This window comes from Sebastes fasciatus, chromosome 17 (genome assembly GCF_043250625.1).
Source record: "Sebastes fasciatus isolate fSebFas1 chromosome 17, fSebFas1.pri, whole genome shotgun sequence".
In the NCBI taxonomy this organism is placed as follows: Eukaryota; Metazoa; Chordata; class Actinopteri; order Perciformes; family Sebastidae; genus Sebastes; species Sebastes fasciatus.
The window spans coordinates 26573373-26591422 of record NC_133811.1 but is presented as its reverse complement, the minus strand read 5'-3'; the positions used below and the strand labels follow the sequence as shown (position 1 = coordinate 26591422).

At 42.3% G+C, this 18050-nt stretch overlaps 1 protein-coding gene across 3 annotated transcripts in view; it reads right to left on the bottom strand.

Moving 5' to 3' along the window:
• Window positions 1-18050, bottom strand: part of nfatc1 (nuclear factor of activated T cells 1) — a 53850-nt gene that overhangs the window by 13618 nt on the left and 22182 nt on the right. For all 3 annotated transcript variants that reach the window (XM_074612948.1, XM_074612950.1, XM_074612949.1), the window contains exons 7-9: window positions 10255-10310; window positions 5714-5846; window positions 1263-1880 (exon numbers count right to left, since the gene is read on the bottom strand). In XM_074612948.1, the coding sequence (XP_074469049.1) occupies window positions 1263-1880; window positions 5714-5846; window positions 10255-10310 (807 nt within the window). The remainder of the gene's footprint in view (window positions 1-1262; window positions 1881-5713; window positions 5847-10254; window positions 10311-18050) is intronic.

The window sequence follows — 18050 nt, the reverse complement described above, 5'->3', positions numbered from 1 at the left end:
AACATCCACAGACGTAAAAATGTCGGCACAAGGTAGAGAGAGTACTGGCTCTGGATGAAGGGAAGGCTGAAGCACGTATAGGGAGAGAGGACAGACCCACCGGTCTATGTGCGTTCATTTCTCCTCCATTTGTGTTGTTTTTCAGCACTTCTAGCCTACATCTAGGGCAGCTATTCTCAACCCCTGGGCCTCAGAGCGCCATCTAGTGGGCCGCGGAGGTACTGTCAAATGGTTAGATTAACTTAAAACTCTGACGGACGCTATTCTGTCTTCCAGAGGTTGTAGCGGGCTCAGTTTTAAAGTTAGAGAAGAGATACTGGTATCATATGAAACTAAAAAAAAACGAAGGAATAAATTGGTCCTGTGTCATGCTAGGTTGTCGGTAAGAGCACTAACTGACGCTCCAGATAGACATAACGCAAAATTTTGGCGAGGAAAAACTGGCGTGGCCATTTTAAGGGGTCCCTTGAAAATACGTTCCGTGGGTACCCACAAGTCTCCCCTTTACAGACATAGCTAACGTTCTCGGATGCAGTGACACAAAATGGAGCCTTTTATGGAAACGAAGAAGTTGTTTTGGAGACGACCCTGCACCAGTAAAAGCTCAAAGCGTGTGGTGAGGAGATATGACCCTGAATACTTTGGATTCATAATGGCAGGCAGTGATGGGTGAGGGTAAGCTGAATATTTATGTGGGTCATCACAGCGGCATATTTATATCCCAGTTTCTCATTTATTTGGGAAGGTGCATTTTTTAACAATCAGAAGTGGGCTTCAAGTTACAAAAGGTTGAGAACCCCTGATGTAGGATGTGACGATTGTCCCGCCCCCTCCTCCATTGTGATCGGACGTCTGGGTAAAAAGTGAGAGTGACGAGCGCAGTTTAACCCAAAGTTGAACGTTTTTTTAAACATCAAACGTGCATCGCTTGGCGCAGGATAGACATTCAGCACGTCGTCACGCTGCAGCTCTGGTATCATTGTCCTCATTTAACTCTCAGCGAGAAATCAAAATTAAGTGTTTTTCCAAAATGATTCCTTTAAATAGCTAGATGGCCAAAAGTTTCAGCTCCTGGCAAAGTGATCGGTGAGTAATACTGTATGTTATTGATGAAAAATCAGCTGCAGATATATTATGATCGTTTTGTGCTGGGGGTAATAAAAACCTTTTTGTTTAGTTAATTATGGGGTTGGACGGGTTGTTGGCTTTATAATTGTTTCCATGCACTTATTTTGTTTAATAATGAAGACTTTCTCACTCACCATCATCGAGGTACATCTGGTCCAGCTCCTGTGGTTCCTGTTTGATGCTGACAGCCAGCGCCGGCGGGCTGCCGTCCTCCTGAAGGGAACCCCGCCCCCTCTGTGGCACCTTGGGGTGCTGCTGAGCTGCTGGGCTGGTGCTGCCACTGCCCGGCGGGGCTGGCGTCACGCAGAGGGCGGGAGAGTAAGGGCCGTCGGTCGGTGTGGAGGGCTGCGAGGTTGGGGAGGAAGAGGAGGGGGAGCTGCTGGGCAGGTAGAGGCTGAGCGGCTGGTAGCGCCCGGGAGTCTCCTGGATGATGGAGACGTGCGGGATCGGGGACTGCTGGTCCGGCGGGCCGGCGGGGAGGCACTTGGAGAAGGGCGGCGGCGACAGGTCGTGTAGTTTGGGGCTGGTGCTCGGAGAGGACGAGAGGGGCAGCGAGGAGGGCTTGGCCAATCTCTGCTGGCTGACAGAGTAAGCCCCGCCCACCACGCAAGGCCTGAGGTCGGAGGTCACCATCGGGGTCACGACCTGAGGGGGGAAGTATGGCTTTGGGTGCAAGGACAGGCCGGGGCCGTGCTGGCCGCACACCAGAGGGGCGTCGTAGTCGTCGTGCGGCTCCGTCTTTATCGTCGGCGCTGAGAGGGAAAACAGAAGAAGGAGCTAAATGAGCAAACAGCCTTCCTGCTGCAAGTGTGAGTGAGTGAGTGGGTTTGTGGCTAGGATACCCGCTGCCAAACAAACACTCTCATCAATGAGACTCTGTGTCTGGGCCGGAGCTCTCCCACCCGGCTCAAAATATTCACCGAAGTAGAAAAAAAAGCAGGAAAAAAGGGATGAGTCATCAACACGAGAAACATCCAGCTGCTCCTATAATAAAATGCCTATTTACTTTGGATCCTGCCCTGGTGCTAATACCCACTAAACGGGCGATATGAAATACGTTGCTGTAACAGCAGCTTTATACTCAGCAGGGTTCAGCAATTTAAAATAAATTACTGCGCGCTCATTGAGACAAAGAGAAAAAAAGTTTAACTGAAAGTAAAAGCTGCTTTTAAAAAAAAAAGAAAAAGAAAAGAAGCTGAGTATAGTGGTTATCATACAAGTCTTGGCCTCCCAGTACAAGACATGTTGGACACCGAGTATTTAAAATGTGGGGCGTCAATCTGCTGCAGCTCCTGACACGACATCAATCTTATATAACAAGCGTTTGAGTCCAGTTACAAGGAAACGTCAGCACGGCTCTGACCCCGAGCTTCATCACTGCATCACTAAACTGGATCAATTTCTTCTGTTCTTTTGTGGTGAAGCCAGTTTTGAGTTATAATATGAAGCATCTGCTTGAAATCAGAGCTGAAGTGGTAAATTACTCGTACTTCTGCGATTCTTATTTTTTATTTTTTTTAGCACTGTAACCATTCGGCTACCAAGGCGCTCCTTTATTCTTATATTTTACACAGGGCTGGCTTAAGGCATAGGCCGTGAAACTGCTTAAACACTTTTAAGACAACAATATCAGGGACCAATTGTTTATTTTAGGACTGTCAATCGATTAAAATATTTAATCGCACTTAATCGCAAATTAATCTCACATTTTTTATCTGTTCAATTTTGAGATTTGTCAACTATTTAATACTCTTATCAACATGGGAGTTGACAAATTTATGTATATATTAATAACTGGAAATCAATTAACAACACAAAACCCTCACAGGTACTGCATTTAGCATAAAAAATATGCTCAAATCATAACATGGCAAACTGCAGCCCAACAGGCAACAACAGCTGTCAGTGTGTCAGTGTGCTGACTTGACTATGACTTGCCCCAAACTGCATGTGATTATCATAAAGTGGGCATGTCTGTAAAGGGGAGACTCTTGGGTACCCAGAGAACCCATTTTCATTCACATATCTGGAGGTCAGAGGTCAAGGGACCCCTTTGAAAATGGCCATGCCAGTTTTTCCTCGCCAAAATTTTGCATAAGTTTGTTGCGTTATTTAGCCTCCTTTGCGACAAGAATTACCAATTAGGTTTTTCTTGTTTCATATGATGCCAGTATCATCACTCTAGCTTGAAAACGGAGCCTGCTGCAACTGTGTTATTCTCGCGTTAACTTTGACAGCTCTAGTCTATTTATATTAGAATAAATACAGTTTCTTTATGAAAATAAAAATCTTAATTTTTGTCTTAAAACCAGTGAGATGTGTGTTGTGGTTTACGGTGCTAGGGATAGGGTTCTCTGGGGTTGAACCCTAACCCCTAGAGCGCTGCTTATTTAGTTGTTTTTTGTGCTCCTGCTTGCTTCGGTAAATCTCTTGAAAAAGCTATTTTTAACCTTACAGGGTGTATACCAGGCTGAATAAGTGGCTAATTAGACTAAGAGGAGTGAAACTAAGAGACGTGTCATGTCTTACTGAAGCCTCCGACGTCAACAACTGTAAAAGAGGAACTGCGACGAGATGGTTACACCAACCGCAGCACTAAAATAGCACATGCACCTTCTATTTTGGGGCCTGTTTGGAGGAAGTGTGTCTGCCTGCCTGTGGAGGATAGGGCACATGCATAGAAAGGGTGCAGAAGAAGTTTGTCTTGCCACAAAAAGGGAGCGTGCCCCTGGGTTCTTCCGGAGTGTGAAAACCAGCCGTGTGTACTGTATGTTCCCAAAATAAATCTGTTAGCTGTTGAAACACCTGCTGCTGCTGCTGCAAAAAAAAGTGACGTGATTTAAAAAAATAGGAAAAAATTAATTTACATGTCAATATTGACAATTTTGCCCTTTTTCTGTGTTTTCACTCCGCCCGTTTGTTTGAAAATTTTCTTGCAGACTTGCGAGATCATATTGTTGACCCCGGCTGGCTTGTTGCCATTACAGACTCACCCCCTTTAAGTTTAGGAGACACTGACCAGACCAGCCGTCCCCCGGTCTCTCCCCTCCCTCACACTCTGTGCGTCCTGAGGACAATGCTCCACTTTCACAGCGGGGCACTCCGTCGCCCACGTACAGGGCTGGGCCAGTTCACTTGAGTCACTGCTTTGAACCACCCACTGGATTTTCGTTCCAAGCCCAGAGCGCAATTAGCAGAGGTTTTTACATTTTCACTTGGTGGGTCAGTGTTTATATTTAGCTTGGCAATAGCTCCTCTATTCAAATAACAGGCTTTTCCCATGCCCCCTGCCCCCCCGCCCTCGGGTGTCCCGCCGCTGCAGCGTACAGGTATGGAAAAGAACAAGAGATTTTATAGATTTTTTTTTTTTTTACAATGGAGGAATAATAGCGTTGCTTTGTTCCTCCCTAGGAAACCACCAGACAAGGGGGAATACAAACAGTTTGTTCTGGTCTTCAGATGTTGGCTAAAATGTTTCTAATTAGTCTGGGATATGAAAGGCAAAGAGAAGACTGGAGAGTGGTGAAGTGCTGCGGGCGGCGATGACAAGAAGGTGAAAGATGTGCTGAGAGCTTAGAGGTAATAAGGGGGTATTCTCTTATTTTAGATGACAAATTTGTACGATAATTTAATGTCTACGAAGCACTCTGATGACACCAAATGTCAGCACAACACCAAACTCTACTGGAAGAGGCTGTTTGCTACGGCATTATGGCAAATCTACACCGGGCGGAGCTGGTCACCGGTCACTCAGCGCTACGTCACATGTCGATGATCCGATGATAACGCCCCTTGAAAAAATAAATTGAGAGGTTCCAGACTAATTCACATTTGCAATTTGGTCTGGCGATGTCAGGCTAGTGAATCTAACGCTCGGGACAGACTGGGCAGCGTGACGACTGCCTCGCTGAACTGCTGGGTCTCTCACGTGTGTGTGACGTCCATACTGCCAGCCGTTTCTTTTCTACATTGAGTTTGCCTTTCATAATGGCCATTTAATTTCATTATAAATATAATTTATATTTATTTAAGACAGAAAAAGGTTAAGAAGCGTGTGCTCATTTGTAAATAATAGTAATAATCCACAGTTAAAACTCCGTACTTTATTCATTCATGGAGCCCTGCAAGTCACTGCATGTTCTACAACACTGTCCCGCACATATTTCAGAATAAAAGCCTTGTGTTAACAAATAAAGGAATTCTGTCCACAGAAAAAAAATTGCTTGAGGGCTTTTATTTTGAAACAGAAGCAGGAAGTGTTGAGGTAAAAATAAATCTTTACTTTTTTCATGCCTCAAGATTGAATTACATTTTTAGTTTTTGTTTTCCAATATTCTTTTTTCCTTCCCCTACATTTTGTTATTTGTTGCATAATTAATTTTAATTTTACATTATTTATACTATGAAAAAAAGTTGTGACATCACAGTGAGTGCCAGTTCAATATGTCTTGTTTGAATGGTGCGAATTCACCATAAAGTGAGTTAAAGCAGACAGGAGACGCAGCTAAAGAACATCACTGACTGTGCAATTATTTCTAGTGAAGAAGTAAGCAGTAAATGTGGATGAGGAGGAGGAGAGCTTTACCACTGGCAGGGACGTAGGTGAAGCGTTGGTACTGGCTTCTTTTCCTCTTGCCGTTGCAGACGTAGAAGTTCACATGGACCGGAGTGGAGAGTCTTTGGCTGCGATAAGGAGGGATTTCAACGAGAAGTGAATTCTGTAACGAAGAATTAAGAAATGCATTCTTATAGTTTATATAAACAAAGAGATAGTGCCCAAGTTATAATATATTGTATAAATCTTTCTTATTTGATTTATTGTTTAGTTTTTTTTAAATTTTATTTACTGTATACGTTCCTGGACTTACTTTTTATAGCTATTTAGCTTTAATTAAATCTGATCTAGTTCTCCTATTTACTTTTGCTCTGTTTTTTATCCTTTTTGTATCTTTATCTGGGCTGTCTCTTGTGCAGCTGTAACACTTAATTTGCCCCCCTGGGGATCCATAAAGTGTTATTTTTTTCTTATTTTAAATATAAAAAAGCCTGGTTGCAAATGTCAATGACAAACAAAAAGATGATGCACGAGGCAAATTTTGTCGGTCATTTTGGAATGAAAAGGCACTTTCATTCATAATGATATCACACTGTGAGTAAAACAAAAAGGGGAAATTGAGTTTATTCATAACTTATAGTAAAAAAAAAAGGGGAAATTGAGCTTATTCATAATTTATATGCTTTATAAATGAATGAATTCATAAATTGGTCCATTGCAGGAGATTTTTGTGGTTTAAGATGGAGAAACTTTATGTATTTATTAGGGCCGTCAATCGATTCAAATATTTAATCGCGATGAATCGCATGATTGTCCATAGTTAATCGCGATTAATCGCATATTTTTTATCTGTTCAAAATGTACCTTAAAGAGAGATTTGTCAAGTATGCAAATGTATGTATATATTTATTATTGGAAATTAACAACACAAAACAATGACAGATATTGTCCAGAAACCCTCACAGGTACTGCATTTAGCATTCAAAATATATGCTCAAATCATAACATGGCAAACTGCAGCCCAACAGGCAACAACAGCTGTCAGTGTGTCAGTGTGCTGACTTGACTATGACTTGCCCCAAACTGCATGTGATTATCATAAAGTGGGCATGTCTGTAAAGGGGAGACTCGTAGGTACCCATAGAACCCATTTTCATTCACATATGTTGAGATCAGAGGTCAAGGGACCCCTTTGAAAATGGCCATGCCAGTTTTTCCTCACCAAAATTTAGCGTAAGTTTGGAGCGTCATTTAGCCTCCTTCACAACAAGCTAGTATGACATGGTTGGTACCAATGGATTCCTTTGTTTTTCTAGTTTCATATACCTATCTTCACTCTTGCCTTAACACTGAGCCCGCTACAACCAAAACATTGCAAGCTGCGCTAATGCGTTAAAGACATTAGTGGCGTTAAAACGAATTTGCGTTAACGCGTTATTATCACGTTAACTTTGACAGCCCTAGTGTTTATTGTTTTTTTTAGTTGTTTGTTTTTAAGTCTTTTTCCAATATTTGATTTCAAATAGTTGACTATTTGCTACTAAGCATGACTTCTTCGTGCTACAAATTATTACTACTTATTTTGAGTATTTTAGGGAAGCCCCGAGAGGCAAGTGAGGAAAAAAAAAAACAGATGAAAAAAAAAAAAAAAAATTTTTTCCACCTGTTCTTAAGTCATAAACACAGGAGAGAAAACAATTCAGATCCGACTCAGAAAATGGATCACCAGAATTTTTTTTTTCTCATTTGCCTCTCAGGGCTTCCGTAGTATTTTGTATTGTGTCTGTCTTTGTTTGCAGGTCAGCTAAGAGGATGTGAGGTCTGGATTGTACTTAGTCTTCTTTCCTTTAAATCCATAGCCTGAAGTTGTGCGTGTTGACTAGGGCGGTGGATAAAATCTGAAAATCTGGTTCTAATCCCGAACGAGACCATGAAGTAAGGTTACAGAGAGCCGCGGTTGTTTGCATAGTGAATAAATTGAACTCCAGATAGTTTATTTCCCCAGCAGAGCTTCCTGCTGTCTGAGGAGAGAGCGAAGGCCAGGAGCGACCACGTTCATCAGCCCCATATGTGTGTGTGAATATACATATGTCTGAGTGTGTTGGAGGTGCTGCTCGGTAGCAAGGGAGGAAGTCATCCGTCTGCAAAACTGTGCTCCGGAGGACGGCCGGCCCCAACTGTACAGGTGAGAGCTGACACACGTTATATCAAATCACTACAGTCGTAAAGCCAAGTGAAGCCAGATGAGGCTTTTCGACTTCTCTTATTCAACGCAATTCCACCTCGTCCTTCGGAGAATTAGCTAATATAAAAACTCTGGGAAACGGTTCACCATTTGCACTGCGTAAACCGTAATCGTGTCCAGGTTTAACGTGAATATTTGCAGCATTTCACTCGTGTCGCTGCTGTCCAATATGTCAATTTATGCATATGCATAAAAACAAAAGACTGGCCACATTTTGGATCTAGAACATGCACGAGTGAAATCACTCAGACACTTTTGAAAGTTTTATGTGCACATGTGTTGTTTTGGAAAAATCCTCTCCAACCCCACTGAGGACAGAACGGACCTGTCCGCAATCCACAAAACTGAGATGTTTTTTACCTGACAAAAGTAATTTCTCTCACGAGGAGGGAGGGAAGATAACATGTGACAAATTGAGCATGAAGGAGCATTCTTGGACTCCTCAAGGGAGCGCTTCGAGGCCATTTGTCTCAGTTTATATGACTCATCTGATGCGTCTAATTGAAAATAATTCTTAAAATTAAAAACCGAATCATCCCTCTTCTCCCAGATCTACCTCCCTCTTGGGGGAGGTCAGTCCATGCAGGTGACGGAGGCGGTGATGTATTCTCAATTTGCGGTTTGGTCTGCGTAGCGGTGGAGCAGCAGAGGTTAAACCTGGCCAAGGCAGCGGCAGTGTTTAAAATGGGACCAATCCAGCAGACTGGGCTGAGAGGGGAGGGAGGAGGGAGGCCCTTTGTCTATTCAGGCAGACAGATGTGTCCCAGCAGTCGCTGTATATGTATGTGAGAGAGAGAAAGTGTGTATGTTTTGCAGTGGGAAGACACTGAGAGCAGGTGCACCGCCTCACATAGAGACACCCTCTAATCCCCTCGTCTATCTCCCAGACTCCCACCACTACATCTCTCTCTCTCTCTCTCTCTCTCTCTCTCTCTCTCTCTCTCTCTCTCTCTCTCTCTCTCTCTCTCTCTCTCTCTCTCTCTCTCTCTCTCTCTCTCTCTCTCTCTCTCTCTCTCTCTCTCTCTCTCTCTCTCTCTCTCTCTCTCCTCTCTCTCTCTCTCTGTCCCAGGCCAAGACAGGACACACTGCCGAGCACTAACTCCCCCAGGATGAAGGTTGAACTCTTGAAAACCTTTTCCACACGTTTCAAACACAACACTGCTGTTCCCCCCCCTCGAGGTCGCCGTCTGCCCCGGGACGAGAAAATCTACAATCCAGTTACACTTCTGTCTGTGTGCTTGTGTAGACCACATATATATTAACATTGTGTGCATTGTTCCTTTAAACCTTAAAGGAATAGTTTGACGTTGTGGGGAAAAAAAACAAAGATTGATAGCACTCTCATGTCTGCACAGTGAATATGAAGTTAGCCTAGCTTAGCACAAAGACTGAAAACATGGAGAAACAGGGTCTAGTCTAATTCGTTTTAACGCCACTAATTTGTTTAACGCATTAACGCAACTTGCCCACTTTATGATAATCACATGCAGTTTGGGGCAAGTCATAGTCAAGTCAGCACACTGACACACTGACAGCTGTTGTTGCCTGTTGGGCTGCAGTTTGCCATGTTATGATTTGAGCATATAGTTTATGCTAAATGCAGTACCTGTGAGGGTTTCTGGACAATATCTGTCATTGTTTTGTGTTGTTAATTGATTTCCAATAATAAATATATACATACATTTGCATAAAGCAGCATATTTGCCCACTCCCATGTTGATAAGAGTATTAAATATTTGATAAATCTCCCTTTAAGGTACATTTTGAACAGATAAAAAAATTAATCTGCGAATAATTGCGATTAAATATTTTAATCGACTGACAGCTCTTGTTTACATTAGTCTGTGGAAAGCTGCAGCAAATAACATAGTACAACGAGTGATGTGCAGATTCAACGTTCACTTATTTTTGTTGCCTAAACCTAACTAAGCGGTTTTGTTGCATTTTTTTGTTTTGTTTCAATTTACGCTAACCACGTGTTTAAAACTGTTTAAAACTGTGATCGTAATCTGGGAGAAACTACGTTTCCCTTGAAACATAATTGAGAATGCAGTTTAGTTTTATGGGAAAGTCATTTTGTAGGAGACGGGGTCGGGGTTAGCGGTGCCCTTCAGCCTCTTGTGGCCGAAATGAGTATTACAACATGTTTTTTCTCACTTGCCTCTCAGGGCTTCCGTATGTTTTAGACATCAGTTATTTTGTTCTATGTGAAGATTGAAAAGGTTTTGCCACTAAGTGATTGAGAACAGCTGCTTTATTGTCAGCGCTTTTAATCCTGAAATGAGACCGGATTCGTCACGATAACAGCATCAGATGTATCACTTACAGGCTTCGAGGCGTCTCTGTCGACCTTGGCCTCAGTCTCCCAGAGGTGGTGGCCATCTGAGAAAGAGAGAGAGAGAAAAAAGAGTTTTGTAATCAGAAAATAATCCACCTACTTGGCTCCCAACTGAAATGAAGAAAAGGTATGAGCGTTGTTATTATTATCTGTTACATCAGTGATATATAAAACAGCCACACGTCATGCTGTCTGACCTCGCCGCTCATGAGCTCATATCCTCAGTCTAACAGACCTGAGACCCGACAGAGAGACGCAGACAGAGAGAGAAATCTGATGCAATCCTAAAAAAAAACCAGAGTCATACCAAAGAGATGAGCGACATCTTTGGTGGATGAGAGAAACCTTGACTTCATCGCTGTGTGGAATCCCGACATGCTCCAGCAGCTGGTGGGCTCGTTAACGCACGGCGACTGGAAACTGACAACTCGCCTCAACTTTTCTTATTTCTCGTGTTCTCATAGGAATCCTTCTGTTATCCCCATATAATGACTGTTAAATGGTATTTGCTCTTTTTCTGGTTGTGTGTTTTTTTTTTCTCCCTAAAGTCGCCACAATGAAGAGGTTTTCCCATCAGGCAATAAAAACAATAAAAAACGAGGCATCATGTGAGCTGTTGGAAAACACAGGCCTGCTAAAAAAGCACGTTTGATTTGTCATTCTGCCCAGTGAGGTGTCAGTAAAACTATATTTTTACCAATTTATTAGACACAGAAGGAAACCATTGCAATTTTCTTTAGACTCCTGACTCATTAAAAAGGCCCCATAAAAGGACTGTGAAAATGAGTTTACGTGGCAAAGGAAGCTGCAGTTTAAAGAAAAAAAAAGGTCAGCCGTGGCCTAATTTTTTCTTGAAGGAAATTAAGTGAGATATGTGCCGTGTTGCTCTACTGGGCCGTCTGCAGCTTGATAGGTGGAGCGCTTGAATTGAGCGGACAGCGCGGTGCAGATGGAGAGAGAGTTGTGAGGTGGCAGCTTGGCACTGACCGCTTCTATTATGTCTGAGACGACACTGGAAACCTGCTTCCCTTCCCTTTATTTTCCCACACTGTCTGTCAGTTTTGGAGTGGAGTTTTAGCTCCAGCTCTCCAGGAAGAAGTAATAGCATGTGTCAACTACAAGAGTTTGAAGGGCCACGTGTGAACAATTTATTTCAGAGTTTAAATCAAATGCATTTTTCACATGTGGCACTAATTGTCTTCCGTAGCACCCTCTAAACCCCAAAGGAAAGATAAATAAACAGCTAGTTCTGTATCCAGATCTATGAAATCAGTGCACAAAATTTGCTTGAAAAAGGGGGCAGAGATACAGAGGGCTGTCATTATACCAATAACCAATAATCAAAGCCAGACGTGACCAATTTGGTGCCCCAGGCAAGATTCAAGCTGGAGACCCTTTTGTATCGCAGCCAGTTCCACCACCAATCATTGTGTTCACACACTCACACAGAAACAGAACTATGTCTTTAAGACTAAGCTATGCAGATCACAAGGGCTGTCAATCGATTAAAATATTTAATCGCGATTAATCGCGTGATTGTCCGTAGTTAATCGGGATTAATTGCAAATTAATCGCACGTATTTTATCCGTTCAAAATGTTCCTTAAAGGGAGATTTGTCAAGTATCTTAATACTCTTATCAACATGGGAGTGGACAAATATACTTGCTTTGTGCAAATGTATGTATGTGTTTATTATTGGAAATCAATTAACAACACAAAACAATGACAGATATTGTCCAGAAACCCTCACAGGTACTGCATTTAGCATAAACATCATAACATGGTAAACTGCAGCCCAACAGGCAACAACAGCTGTCAGTGTGTCAGTCTGCTGACTTGACTATGACTTGTCCAAATGTGATTATCATAAAGTGGGCATGTCTGTAAAGGGGAGACTCGTGGGTACCCATAGAACCCATTTACATTCACATATCTGAAGGTCAGAGGTCAAGGGACCCCTTTGAAAATGGCCTTGCCAGTTTTTCCTCACCAAATCTTTGCGTGAGTTTGGAGCGTTATTTAGCCTCCTTCGCCACAAGTTTGACATGGTTGGTACTGATGGATTCCTTCATTTTTTTCTAGTTTCATATGATGCCAGTATCTTCACTCTAGCTTTAAAATTGAGCCCGATACACCCTAAAAATCACAAGTTGCATTAATGCGTTATAATCGCGTTAACTTTGACAGCTCCAGTATTAACTTGTGCCATGCCTGAACCAGTTTGCGTTCAAGTGTGGACGGAGATATTTTGTAAAAACAAAGTTTGTGTGGACAGATTTTTAAAGAGTTTTAAACGGAGGGGAAAATATCCGTTTTTAAACATCTGTATACTTGTAGACAGGACTTAAAACTTCAATCTGCCAGTCTGTGTCTGTTTTTTCTCTCCTCTCCTGCTCCGTCTCTCGCTGCCTCTCTTCACTTTGGGAACCTCTCCAGAAGGGAAGCCTCTGCAGCCGATGTCGATCCACAGGAGGTAAACATGTTTTTCAGATCTCCCTCTATGTCTCTCTCTGTTTCTCCCTGTCTGTCTGTTTCTCTCTCTCTCTCTCTCTCTCTCTCTCTCTCTCTCTCTCTCTCTCTCTCTCTGGCTCACATCTCACATCATTTTTCACATCAATACAGAGATAGAAAAATCTAATTTAGCACTTTGTTTTCTGTGCCCGGCTACCTACTGCCAGGAAACTTCTCAAGAGTCGGAAAAAAAGAGAGCGAGCGTTTGAACGCGTGGGATGCCTTTTGTTTGAAAAGAGTGTAACGGATAATTGATAACCACAGAATGTAATTGATAACCACAGAATGTTCCAGAGTTATAGGGCAACATCTGCGCAACGCCTGCACCGATCCAATGAAAAAACTCCAGCAGCAGTTACTCTCCAGCTCCCAAACTCCTAGCGAGCTCAATATGGTTTCTAGCTCCCTGGCCCACTGTGCTGGATAATATCCAATATTATCTAAGTTAAACAACTCAGCCTGAAACCTCTCCCCCAAAACCACCCCGACCATATAAACCCAGTACCCCTCTCCAACTCTCACAACGCCCAAGCTCCACTTGCCTTGGCAGCGTCCCAGCGCTCGCAGAAGTCTTACAATTCACATTTCGTTAGCGATGGTCTATACAAATCATTACTGCCTCGGAACAGACATAACACAGAGCAGTCAATGGCACAGCGGCGGTGCGCCGTACAGAGTCACGGCGGCCGAGGGGGATCCAACAATATACAATACAGTTATTTGTCATGTTGGGTTTATAAAAGGGAATCAAACGGCTCCTTGTGCTCCTTAATTGGGGCTGGGTGGAGTGAAAGTTTGGTGCCCAGAGTGAAACAGCGGGGTGGCGTGTGCCCAAGCCCTCATAACGTACAGTAAATATAAACACATGCTCTACCCAGGCACACTGAAAGAGTTCCCTTGTCCTCCGACTGATGACTGAAACTTCTTCCTTCCTCCCGCCCTGAAAGCACGTGGATTTTGGAAGTTGCATGCGAGCCGCTGCGGCGGTGTGGGGAGGGGGTGGCGACTGAGCCGATAAATGGCAGCGGTTCGAGGACGAGATACTGACATCCACCGCTCCGCGTCACTTCACAGCGGCATCTGGAGCGCAAAGGCAGCGCTTTCACCAAGAAAATCAATCTCTGGAGTCTCTCAAACGGGGCCTGCGACTTTTTTATGAATCATGCACTGTAATTTATGAAAACATAATCCCCGCTGTTTATGTGACTGTAATTGATTTGTTTATGAAAACAGCCATTGTTCTCAGAAGTGTCAGAGGCTGCCAAACCACTGAACGGCTTCAAGTGGAAGTCATTGTTCTGTGAGGTTTTGCTCACCGCCCTTCTCCTCCACACATTAACCACTGCTGAAAGCTAGCAAAGCTAACTGAGCTACCACATGTTACATTACTGTCATCTCGCTCGCGGCTCTCATGGGGCTTAAAGGAGGATGGTTATCTGTAATTTTCTACAGGTAATTCCAGACACCATCTGGCAGCCCTGCAGCACCATAATCCTCTCACAGTTCAGTTTTCAGGTTCCAGTTACTTGTGCATCTGCACCGGCCAACAACGATTAGACTAAATCGTTTTGGGGGTTCCAGTCAACTCGTCCGGGTCTCTACCTGTCTGACGCTCCGACTCGTCTGCTCACAAAAAGATGGACAGGTGAGGAGTCAACGAAATACACACAGCTACCCCCGGCAGCTGAGGAGGTTTGACGCGTAGGGAAATGGTTATTCACAGTGATACTGAGCGCAGGCAGCTGTCCAGTGCAACGGACCAGATGTGAAAGAGCTCTCTTCACAAGAGGGTTTCTCCTCCTCTGCAAGGATTTCCTTCAGGATCCCTCACTGAAATTAAGCTATTATCAATCATTGGTGGGGAAACACTGAGCAGAACACCACACTTGATTAAAAAAAGACTGGAAGAAAGTAATCAATAAGAAAGTAGAAAGAGGTAGTACACAAAACGTATCCGTACACTTTATGCAATGTCCATGTTACAACGTATTAGCCAGAATTGGATGGTGTTGGCTGGAGGGTGTGCATTATTTTCAGATAACTGCACGGTTCAGAAACAAAAGTATTCTTTATCAAAAGACAGTGCCAATAACAAGTATTCATTTAACCCCTTCGAATCCTCCGTCTACTGTGGTGGAAACCGTGTGGGGATGTTAATAATTAAACGTTTAAACGTTGACCGACATTAAGCATTTTAACTGATTAACGTTATCGGTTAAAAGAAATGTTAATAATTAATTAAAAAGCTGAGAAAAACTTGTCATTTTAAGGAGAACAGCTGGTCCACCTTAACAGCCCACCTTAAGACAGTCTGAGCCGGCGTTACAGATACCGGAAGACGGCTCCCGTCTATAGCTCGCTTGAGCGGAGCGAGTTGTAGCCTCAACTAGCCATCTTGTTTTTTTGCAACCAGAGGTGGCATGAAAGGATGGAGCTAAGCACAACTGACCGCTGAATGAGATGTTTTCAGGCGACTCAAAAGGTTATAATTGACTCTGCTGAACTGAAAACACACTGTGAAAGGGTTAAAGTTCTCAGACGAAAATACGGACAACTCCCAGACCGGACAACGCCGTGGCAGCGACCTGTCAATCACAAGGTAGTCCCGCCCTAAAGCATCCCCTGCTTTATGGTCTATATGACTCTAAACGGGACCATCATTTACTAAATGAACATCATGCTGTATTGAAGAAGACTTGAAACTAGCGATTGAGACCATAAACTCATGTTTACTGAGGTATAAAATCAAGTAGGCTCATTTTCTCATAGACTTCTATACAATCAGACTTCTTTTTTGCAACCAGAGGAGTCGCCCCCTGCTGGCTGTTAGAGAGAATGCAGGTTTAAGGCACTTCTGCATTGGCTTCACTTCTCAGACCTGGAGGAAGCCCACTGGGTAAAACCTTCTTAGTGTTGACTTCATCCTTTTCAAACATATAATATTTATTTATTTAGTTAATTTAGAATTTGCTGTATATGTTTACTGTTCATTTTATTTTTTTGTTCTTGTTTTATTTGTTACATGTTTGAAATAAATCTAACATAATTTACTTTAATTCAGATTTGTTTTATTTACTTTAGTTTTATTTATCTATACTCTACTAAGCCTACACTGACTATACTACATTATACTGTGCTTTGCTATGAGATACTACAGTAATACATTTTTACAAAGTATCATAAGATATTTGCATCGTCACTGTCCAAATTGAGTGGTTTTGACATTTTCACATAAACAGCAAAACAAACCATTAGAAACCCATTAGATCAGTTAGATCAGCTGATAAATGCACCGGAAACAAGGATGTTTTTTTTCTCAGCTAATGGAAACTGACATTTTGGAGACACATGCAACGTGTCACACCGCTGCTCTCATCATGACCAACATGTGAGTTTTGAAGTTTCATAAATAAACAACAAAGATCAGACTCTTTTTTTTTTTTATTCTTCACACTGTGTTCAATCTTTGCCACGGTGACAAAAACACTAATTTTCCGGTGATTATATACTAATAATATATATATAATAATAATAATAATAAAATAATAATATATAATACTAATACAAAAACATACTTATTACTATCATATTCCATTTCTGCCAATTGAAATGCTACACACTGTTCCTTAAATTATAGAAAAGAGTAGGACCTTACACATGTTTACTTCTGCCTACTCCTTTTCAAACATATCATATTTATTTGTTTATTATATTTAGAATTTGATGTATATGTTTACTGTTCATTTTATTTGTTATTCTTGTTTTTGTTTTTTTATTATTTGTTACATATTTGAAATAATCAAATTTCTAGTCTAGTTTTGTTTACTTTAATTTAGATGTGTTTTCTTTACTTTACTTTTATTTACTTTAGTCTAACTCTATCCTCTACTAAGCTTAAACTAAATATTTATTTATGCTTTGATATGAGATGCAACAGTAATACATTTTACAAACTATAGTTGCATCGTCACTGTCCAAATTTGGAAATTTGTTTCAGAAAAACAGACATTTTTCTGCCTTCTTCATCAAACCGAACCATTAAAACCCCATTAGATCAGCTGATAAATGCATCAAAACAGGGCTGTTTTTCTCAGCTAATGGACACTTTGGAGACGCGTGCAGGTGTCACACCGCTGCTCTCATCATGACCAACATGTGAGTTTTTTCGGTTTCATAAATGTACTTGTTTTGAAAACAGCAAAGATCAGACTCTTTTTTTTTTCTGCTTCACACACTGCGTTCACTCTTTGCACTTCACTCTCTCGTTTCTATCTGGATTTTGGCACCTTTAACCTTTTCTTTCAGACAATAAATTACATCTGAGAACTCCTCCAGCCGAACACTAAACCACACAGAGAAGAAAAGCAAGAGGTGAATAAAGGACGGGAGGGCCTAATTTCCCAAATGGAGTGAGTGTGACTTATCAGAGACAGCATCTCCTGGGCAGCCCCGGGGCGAATGAAAGCAAGGTGAGAGATTGAGTCGGGGGTTTAGATTACAGGCCGATGTCTGCTGCGCTGAGGCCGCGCGGTAATCTCTTTATGAGTGATTGGCTGTAACCAGGAGTGACAACCGGACCGATGCTATCTGGCTTATTTCTACTGAGGCGGCATCGAGGCTCAGGAGGGCGTGATATAGAGCAACGCTGACATCCAGTTACTGTTTTCAGATGTTGTGCTCTGGCTGAGGAGCAGGTGACCGAGTGTGTATCTATGGGGGGGAAACAGGGATTTCCTTCTGCGTGAGTCATGGCTAGCAACAACAACACACTCAAAAATATGAAATAAAAAAAAAGACATATGAACTCTCGCTGTCACCGTCTCCTCCTCTCTCGCTCTCACACACACACTCAAACATGTGTCGTTTCCCCACAAGTGGAAACATCATTCAGACCGTCGGACACTAAAACAGAAACCAAAACAAATGAGATTCTCAGTTCGTTGGCAGCTTCTTAAAGCAGGGTGACCCATCCTGCCTGTAATGACAGGGGAAACTCTGACACACACACACACACATGCTTGTAAGGACGGGACGCATGCAAACACCCAATATGTCAATGCCCACATGTTCTGTTACCGCAGCTCTGTGAACGTTATTTTGCGAGAGTGCTTTATTGGAAAAATTACAGGAAAATAGTGCATCGGTAAAATGAAATACTTTCGAGCTCTTTTGTGGCAACAACATCCACCCGCTCCGGATTTATGAGTTTGATCGTTAAACGTTGGCACGAGTAAAATAACAATAAAGGGATATTAAATTTCCAAATTCTATC